The 9,552-nt window shown below is 55.2% G+C and overlaps 1 protein-coding gene across 1 annotated transcript; it reads right to left on the reverse strand.

Moving 5' to 3' along the window:
• Positions 1–986: 986 nt before the first annotated feature.
• On the reverse strand, positions 987–7,308 carry KLF10 (KLF transcription factor 10). Its single transcript, XM_080909386.1, has 4 exons — positions 7,184–7,308; positions 4,211–4,441; positions 3,211–4,120; positions 987–2,732 (listed from the first exon to the last, which is right to left on the reverse strand). Exons 1-4 carry the CDS (start codon positions 7,217–7,219, stop codon positions 2,473–2,475), a joined length of 1,437 nt encoding a protein of 478 aa, XP_080765512.1. The 5' UTR covers positions 7,220–7,308; the 3' UTR covers positions 987–2,472.
• Between the last annotated feature and the right edge of the window lie 2,244 nt (positions 7,309–9,552).

Here is a 9,552-nt window from a genome sequence, read left to right on the forward strand (position 1 = left end):
AGACAGGCTGGTAGGGCTGGAAGAGAAAACTGCAGCTCTGGCTACTAGACTCTCAGGAAACAAAAAGGTACCAACAACCAGCACTACAGGCTGAGAGGGGAGGGAGGCAGAATCCAGGCCAGTCAAGTCCGTTACAGGGAGACTTTCTCACTCCTCAAAACAATCACTGTTGCTCCGGAGGATGGCTGAATTGTAGAATCCCTATTCTGGTCTCTCAAAATGGCTAACCACGCAGTTCACAAGGCCTACACCAGGATAGCCGAGTCACAAAATTGTCCTAACTTAAGGAATGACACCGCCTCCACAAATCCATACTGACATGAACAGTTAAGGATATAAATCTTTCCTATTGAATCCCAAAGACTATACAATGAAGGACAATAACCTGGTTTAAAGAAGACTCATACGAGGATGGTAAAAACAAAACCGGGGAGAGGCTTACCTTAATTTGGAATCCTCATGTATACCTAATCCTAGCTTTCCAGGGGTACAGGAAGAATTTCTAAGTTTGAGGACACCCTGGGTTATTTGAGATCCAGGTCAGCCTGGGCTATAGTGAGTCTGTCTGAAAAAGTGAGCCAGATGTCTGATCAGGGTTAAGGTGGCCTTTGCAGATGTTTTCTAGAGTAGTGAGACTTTTGGACCAACTAAAATAATGGCCTCCTAAAAAAAAAAAAAAAAAAAAAACCCTATTTACACCTCTCCTAAGTGACTAAAAAGTGTCTCTCTCCAGGTGGGCTGGCCTTTCATGCTGTTTAAGTACCAGCTTGCCTGAGTGAGAACTTGAAGTCCCTCCGGATGATAGCCCAGCCTTCTCTGGTTGGTCCCAGCAGTTACACTGCGGGTGAATTCACTGGTGCTCTGGTTTAACACAAACACTCCTGACATCACCTTAAGCAAACCTGGCCTCAGGTTCTAATCCGAATGAGATCAGTATAAAGGCGAAATGGGGAACGGGTTTTATCACATGTAACAAATCCACTGTGTATATCAAAGAAAAGTCTTTATTGTAAACAAGGTATAAAGTACAACAAAAAATATTGTGCAAATTGTAACTTGTGATTTTTTTTTTATATAATTTTTAAGAAAACTCTTTTTTCAAGGGTTCAAGTCTGCATATCAGAAACCTACGAGATACAGAAACGGTTTAAATGGGAAGATATGGTGAGTTTTTCACTGTGGAATTTGAATAATTTACCTTTACTATCAAGTAAAGATAGTATCAGAACAGAAATACTGTTAGCAAAATTCATTTCTCGGGTGGGGATGCAGCTCGGGGGCAGGACTTACAGAACACATGCAAGGCCCTGGATCCGATCCCCAGACTGCAAGTGTGACCATGCCATGACACTTTAAACAGTCTCGGAGTCTCCCAGATGCCCAGACACTGTGGCGGTAAGAACATGACTGCACCATGAATATCCTTTTCAAGTCGGAAGTGAATGTTCCAATAACGCTCTTCCTGCCCATCTACTCCGACATCCTGAAAAACTCCTATAAGTAAAAAGGACAACTGTCCAACTATAATGATCATTAACTTCCTAATTAAAAAAAAAAAAAACAAAAAAACAGTGTATGTTTGACGTAAGTGTCCTTTGCTGATGACATAAAGCCACCTTTCCCAAGGAGTTATCTCAAATTCTTGACATCTCTTCTTTACAACACATATTTTCATCTCCAGATTGGTTTTCTAAACAAAGTGCAGTGTTATCGTAAGTCTACAGAAAACACATTGGTATACAATGTTCAAATCTACACACACACATACACACACACACACACACAAAACTGCAGGCAAACTAAAAATCTAAAGTAGAGTAAAATGCCTAAACTTTCAAAACAAAAGGCCAAAAAAGAATTTTAGCTGCACTTCCAAGCAATTAAATAACGAGGGTTCCAATCTTTTCGGTCCCCCTTAGCAATGTACAGCCGTTTCAACTCCAAATCCCAACAACAGTGGAAAGTGAGTTTTAGACACTTAGCCACACCCATGGAGTTGACTGGAAAAAGACTAGGAATAATAAACCAGATAACTCTAGGAGAAGGTGACACCTTTGTGCGACACAAACTCGTCTTCTAGCTCCATTTCTGTACCGTAATTTTCCAGCCCCCGCATTCTTGAAACCAAGTGCTTTAAGAGCATCGCTCTGCAAAGCTGGTCTCAAGTACACACGGCAAAGACAAAGTACCCAATGTGTGTGTGATGCGACACCTGTACTGTGCTCACCTCGTCCTTCCAAACCATTCAGAGGAACACAAGCCTTCTCAGCTCTTCCTGTGGTGAGAAATGAACCCCGCCCTTCTGGGAACTACCTGTGACCGAAAGCACTTGCTGACTAACCCAGGCTGGGCCTCCCCCCAGGCCAGGGGCTTCTGCTTTGGGCCCTGTAGGAGGGCCGCAGACTTGCAGAAGCCTTTGACTGACTCCCGACTCTGACCAAAGTTTATTCCGAGCCTCCGTCCTCTGGCCCGTCACTGTGCGGAAGCTGGGGTTGGTGACAGAGTGATGTCATTCAACTTGCTCAGTTCCATTTGCCAGTTTGGCAGCTTCTTGGCTGATAGGTGGCGCCGGGCGTGCTTGGTTAAATGGTCACTCCTCATGAACCGACGGTCACACATGGGACAGGCAAATTTCTTCTCACCCGTGTGTGTTCGCCGGTGCCTGGACAGTTCATCGGAACGAGCGAACCTCCGTTCGCAGCCTTTCCAGATGCAGCTGAAAGGTTTTTCCCCTAAATCAGAGAAAGCCAGGTGGTTACTATACATTCAGAGTTGGTCTTTAAATTATATACTGTACCACATCAGCACTCGAGAGATTTAAAAGTGAAAGCCGGTCAGTTCATAAATTATCAAAGTATTACTAGATATGCTTGGCGCGGTGGCTCACACCTTTAATCCCTGCACTTGGGAGACAGAGGCAGGAAGATCTGAGTTCAAGACCAGCCTGGTCTACAGAGTGAGCTCCAGGACAGCCCCGTCTGAACAATGTAATAAGTACATATATATTATGTGTATTCCTAAATATGTCGGTTCTTCTCCCTCTACTTCCCAAGTGCCAGGATTACAAGGGCGTGCCACCAGGCCCAGGGACAAACTGAATGACACTAAAGATACTGAATCATCCACCTCAACACCCCCACTTGCATCTGTGGCCACAGTCACACTCCATGTACACACCCACCGCAGAGACAAAGCTCGCCCGGTCAATACCTGTGTGCGTTCTCACGTGGGCCTTCAGATGGGAACTTTTGAAGTAAGTCTTGCCACATCCCGGGTGGCTGCAGATGTGACTTCTGACTCTGGACGGATCAATCTGGGGAGCAGCTCTTGCTGCTGACTGGGAGAACCCAGGCGCAGGGGCGATAGGAGACAGTCTGGTGCCATTGGGGCTCACCACTGGAGGCTTTGGGCTCTGCACAACGGGTTGGGGTACCACAAACATGACGGTGCCCTTGGGCACTTGAGTACCCATAAACAACACAGGAGAGCAGACAGCTGGTGGCTGGCTGGGTGGAGTGCTGGGGACAACTGTGGTAACCAGAGAGTTGTTTGCAGGAAGGGGAACCATCTGGCAAATGACAGGCAGGGGTGGCACTCCCCCAGTGGATACCGTAGTTGAAGTCACCAGTACCGGCTTCTGCACTGGGGACACAGGAGCTGGCTGGGACCTGCAAATGACTGTCTCTGAGGAAAGCAAGGCCAAGTCATACAGTGCAGTGCCGGCCTTCTCATCACCGGCCGCCGCTGGGCTGGGCTCGGGCTTGGATCTGTTTGGTGACACGGCAGCGCAGGGTATGTCCTTCCGAGGAGCCTCGGCATTTGTGTGGGTTCTTCTCCGGAAAGAATTGTCCTGGTAGTTGAGGATGCTAGCTGCTTTCACAGGGCAGGACTGGTGATTGCACAGCTGGGCGTCAGCTGTGTGGCGGATGACACTGGTGGCCTGTGCCTTAGGGAGGGCAGGGGCAGCTGGGGGACTCTTCTGCTCCTCTTGGAAAGGAGCGCCGGGAGGCTTGGCGGCATCGGAGGACGGTTTGAAGTGGCCAGCAGGTGGCGCTGGTGCCGACAGACTTGACCCCTGAGAGGGTTCGAAGTCAGAAGGGCTGTAGGGTGGGGTCAGACACTACAAAGACAAACGGGAGGACAGGAATTAGAGGTCCATTATGTAAACGCTAAGAAAACGCCATCCCTTCGACCCACTAAGAATACTCACGAACGCTGGGACGGTCTGTAGGTCAGGCGTCCCCGGAAGCAAGCTGTCTTCCTCTGAGGTATCAGACACCGGCGTGACAGGCCTGTTCTCAAGGTATTTCTTGAAGTGAGACTTCCAGTCACAGCTCATGGACATGAGAGCTTCCACGGCTTCAAAGTCACTCTGTTCAGCTCTGTTCCAGGGATGGGCTCCCTCTTTGGACTTTTCAGAAATTACCTCCATTTTTCCCTCCTACAAAGAAAAACAAAAGTTAAAGCTGGTCAGTTGTCTAGCTACCCAAACTAGGGACGTACAATGGTGGTTGTTTTAATTTAAAGTTAAAGGCCACCTTATTGCCAGTAAGGGAATTATAAGACCAGCGACCTAAAATGCGATTTGCCTTAAAAGACAATTGTATGCTTATACAATATATATGCAATACATATTATATACAATATATATCTAATAAGTACACATATATTATGTGTATCTTCCAGGTTAAAGTGGCATCCAGTTAGCTAAAGTCTGACACTGGTAACTTCATCCCATACGGTGACGATTAAGTAAGTAGACACACACACACACACACACACACACACACACACACACACACACACACACAGCCAGTCATGGTGGGATATGTGTATAATCTCAGGAAGGCGGAGACCAAGCAGTTGGAAGCTGCATCTCAAAATGCAAAACACACACAGAGCAAAGAGAGAAAAAATACTGTATTCTGGTCATGTGCCAATCTCTTTCCATCTGTGATTTTTACCAGATTTATTCAACGAGATGCTTTTCTGAACCATAAGGGAACAGACAGGCATAAAATGTAATGTTCTTGGGATTTGCAACAAACAAACAACCCCCTCCAAAACCAAAAGCCTAAGTACAAATTGGTTTTAATTTAATTAATGTGTGGCTTGATAACCAATCATGCAACACCTTAAACCTAATGTCTCCCATTAAAAAGTTCTTTGACCTGTATTTAAAAATAACCTCCAACCATCTTCACTTTCCTCTTAAAAAGGAACTTCCAAATTCTTCTAGTCAAAGTAGAGGTTGCAAAAATTGTGAAAAGCCTCATAAACTGGGAGGGGGAACCAGGAACACAAGGCTCAAGGCCAACTTTGGCTATACAGAAAGTTCAAGGCCAGCTGCAGTCAAAAGACAAAAGTAAAAGCCTAATACAAAAATAAAACGGCAAAAGACAATCTTAAAGCTTTTTTTTTTTTCCTTTTTCTGAAGGCTATTTTTCCGTGGGGAAAACAAGACCACGCTCCTGAAATACCACGAGCGAGGTAATTGCATAATCGTTCGCGCCTTTATGTAAGCTGCAATGGATGGATTTAAGTGCAAAAAGCCTGTCGCCACCAACTCAAAGGAAGAGGGGTGGAAGGAAGAAGAAGAATTGAAAAAGGCAGGCGGAGTGAAGAATGTGCGCCGGGAGGGGAGCGAGCTGGTGCGAGGCAGGAAAGGGAAGCCGGGTGGAGGCGGGGGCGGGGCGGGGCGCAGGAGGCCGGCGGGGGAGATCCTCGCTGGCGGGGACCGGCGGAGGGGGCCGGCGGGTGAGTCACCGCGCGCACGTCCCCGCGCCCCGGGCCCGCCATTGGCCAGCCGGCCCCGCGGCCCGCGCCGGGATTGGCTGGGCGGCGCGGGGTGGGGGCGGGATGAGGAGGAGGGGGGGGGGCGCGAGGCATGTGAACAAAGCGTGATCGGCGGCTGCTCCGGGAGGCGCAGGAAACGTGAACTGGGAATTGCCGCGCCGTCACCTTTCCCCTACTTCCTGAGCGCCGGGAGGGGGATGGGGGGGTCCCCGCCAGTGCGCCCCGGGCGGGCGGCGCGAGGGCTGGGCGGGGTCGGCTCCGGAGGCGCCCGCCCCCTCCACCTCCCACCCCCTCCGCAGCCGCGGTTCCCTTAGGAACCGACAGCAGGGCCCGGCCTCGTTCCCGCCCCCGGCGGAGGCCAGGGCTGGGTCACTCGGGGACGAGGAGCTCCCCGGGCGCACCCGCCTCGGCTGCGGGAGGTGGAGCCCGGGTCCCCGCGGAAGCCCGACCGCCGCCCTCCTCCTGCTCGCCGCCCCCGGGGAGCGGCCGGAGCCGGGGGGCGCTCCGCCCACTCGGCCCGCGGGGACCTCAGCCCACCCGCGGCTCCGGATCCCTGGCTGCTGCTGCTGCTTCAGGCAGCCCGGGGCCCCCGCGAGCCGCGTCTCTGCAGGCTCCCAGACGTGCGGCGCCCACAGCACGGGCTCCAGGCGCGCGGTTCCCCCCCCCCTTCCCGGTTTCCGCCTCGACACGCGGCCCCCGCGTCTCGCAGTCCCGACTCCCCCGCCCAGCTGTCGGGCTCCACCGCAGGACCCTGCCCCCTGCCAAGAGTATAGCCTACAGGGACCACCTGCCTCGGCCTGGGAAGGGAGTCCCCTCCCGACGTCTGCGGGGGTGCCGCGGCCCCCCTGGCGGCCGGAAAGCCCGCGTGCCATCCGTACCCCGCGCGAAGCCGGCCATCCCCTCCCCCAGCCCCGGGCTAGCCCAGCCGCGCGGTCTCCACCTGGCAGGGTCTCCCCCTTCCCCCGACGAGCAGGCGGGTAGACACCCCGTTAGTAGTTCTCGCCACCCGGGGTCGCATTCCTGGTGCAGACAGGGGCATCTCCCGCCAGAGCCAGGTGCAGGGCGCCCCCTCCATCTCAACCGCGCTTCCAGGGAGACCGCCCCTCCAGCTCGCTCTCCTCCAGGGGTCTCCCTGGGAGTTCCCCCCCTCCCTTGTCTCCTGGACACCCAGAGACAGGACCGCTCGCCCCTGGTCCAGGTCCCAAGCTTCCTCTTCCCCGACCCCTCTTCTGCACTTGCCCTCGATGGTACCCCCAGCCTGCAGGGAGGAAAACCCTTGCAAGAAAGACCCCGCTGCAGCCCGGGTTTCTCCTCAGGCGTGGCTCATTTAGGGGGCTCGCTCTTCGCGCCCCGGCGAGGGAAGGACCAGCATCCCCAGGTAACTTACCGAAGCTTGCTGGAGAGAAGCGCCGAAGTTGAGCATGGTTGGCTGCCTGGCTGCAGGTCGCGGGCTGCCTGGCTGCTTAGCCACAGACGGGAGCGCCGAGCCACTAAACGTCGACGCCACCGCGCTCCGCGCTGTCTGCCCCCCTCCCCATGCAGGTAGCCGCTCTGCCTGCCCCGCGCCGCGGGCGGGGCAGGGGGCGGGGCCTGGCGCCCACCAATCAGCGGCAAAGGTGTGTGAGGCCTCAGCCAATGGGCTGGCGGGGCCACGCGTGATCAGCGGCTGCCCGGCTGCAAGAAGCTCTGTCAGTGGAGCGTGTACACAACCCGAGGCACCGTGTTGCCTCGCTCGGTCCAGCCCCGGGGAACTCCGGGGGAACCACCTGACTCCGTGACGCCCCCCGCCCATCCCCAGTCCCCCGCCCCTGCCGGGAGGCGCGGTGGCGGCGGGCTGGCTCTGCGCACAGCCGGCCCCACGTGGGGGGTGGGGAGGGAAGCCCGCTCCGCCCAGTCCCCTTCGCGCCCGCGGCGTCTGGGCGCCCGCCAGGGAGTGGGCGGGACCCCGGGCGGGAGGCGGAGGCTGCGCGCGGTCCTCCGGAGCGCGGTTCCCGAGCGTGGAGTCAAGGACCACTGAGCAGCATTTGCCCGGTTCTAAGCCGCGAGGGCGAGGCGGCGGCGGCGGGAGCCCTGTCGCGGAACAGACACCTGCTCGCTCGCACTCCCCGCCCACGCCCCGGCGGCAGGCGCTGGCTCGTCCTCCCCTCTGCGGCACAGGCGCTGGCAGCAGGGCCCGCCTCGGCGCGTCCCTTCCCGTCCTTCTGGGCGGCTGGTGTGGGGGTTCCGGGGAAGCCCGTGGCGTAGGGCTAGACCCGAGTGCTCGGTGGCAGAATCGAGTTTGACGTCGGTGTGGTTGAAGTTTAAGATAACCGCGGTGGAGCCGTGACCAAGGTGGACCACCCCCCACATCCCCCAAGCGCGGGACCACGGTCTTCACCGGCGCCCATCAAGAAACCGCTCGTGGGCATGGGGTGCGGAAAGCATGCTTGTAGGTGTGATTCCTGACCGGCTCAGACACCCGAGTTCCTCCCCCCCAGGTCCCATCCAGCACACCAGAGACTGGGGGCAAGCTGAGGACGGGGCTGGGGCTCTTGGCTCCTGGTTGGCGCCCCGTCGCCCCGCCCCGTTGCCCGTTTGTGCGGGTTCACGGCAGCTGTTGGAGCGGGAGGCAGAGATGAACGGGGCTTAAAGCAAACGAGAGATTCTGTCTTCTCCCTTGGACAGGCGGATCATGAGACAAAAAAAAAGTCACTGCCCTCCTGTGGGCTTTTTTTTTTCCAGCCCGCCGAGGCTAAAGCAAGTGTCTTTTCCCACTCGCCACAGAGTAGGTAAAGGAAGGAATTGTTTTAGAGGCCACCGGCTCTACCAGCATCCATTTGATGGTTCCTTCTGGTATACCTAAAGCCAGCCAGCAACACACGTAATGGTTTGAGAGGCCCTGGGTGGGGGGTGGGAGCGGGGGAAGACGACTGAATGGCCTCCTGTCATTGCCAGCTCCGAATCCGCTGGAGGGGCGCCAACTCAGCAACCCAGGCAGCTCTTCCTGCCTCCCTCCACCCGGTGCCCCTGCCTCTGTCTGCAGGAGTGTCCCTCCCTGCAGGCTTCCTTCCGCTTGGGCTGGCCCATCCTGTTGATCTGAGTCTGAAGGGTTGGAGCAGCTGGCCCGGGCACCTGCTGCAGCGCAGGAAGCTGTTGTGTGTGCCCGGCGACAGGCCCGCCTGCCTTCCTGTCGGGGAGCCGCCTCCCGGAGAGGTCACAGCCAGACCCACCGAGCCTGAGCCCCCCGGGGCCTTGGAGAATGTGGGGCCTGCTGGCACGATGCCCCCACACACACCCCGCGGGCCGAGTTGTAGGGAGCATCAGGGAGTGGTCGCAATAGGAAAGAGAGGAGAAAGGGGTAGGAGAAGCTGGGGTGGTGGTGGCTTACTTAATGCCTGGAGATTCAGAGAAAGCCTTCCCCAGGCACTTGGGACCCAGTGTCGCCAAATCTAAAAACTCCTCTTCCTATGCGGTCTTAAGGGGTGCTCATTACCGGTCCAGCCAGTCATCTCCCTCCAAACTTAGGTGGGATCCAGTTAGTCTGTTTGTTTTTCAAGGTTACCTTGTCTGCCTGTCTTTACACACACACCTCCTTCTTTTCCTTAGGAGACAGTGTCTCACTAGGTAGTCCTGGCTGTCTGACACTTCCTACATAGACCTGACTTCCTAGACAACCCTCCTGCCCGTCTCCCAAGTAATGGGATAATGGCCGCTACCAGGCACTTGGCGTAGTGCTTTCACCTCTAGCTTGGACAATTTCTGTCTGTAACCCCAGGG

This window comes from Micromys minutus (genome assembly GCF_963924665.1).
Source record: "Micromys minutus genome assembly, chromosome: 33".
NCBI classification, from domain to species: domain Eukaryota; kingdom Metazoa; phylum Chordata; class Mammalia; order Rodentia; family Muridae; genus Micromys; species Micromys minutus.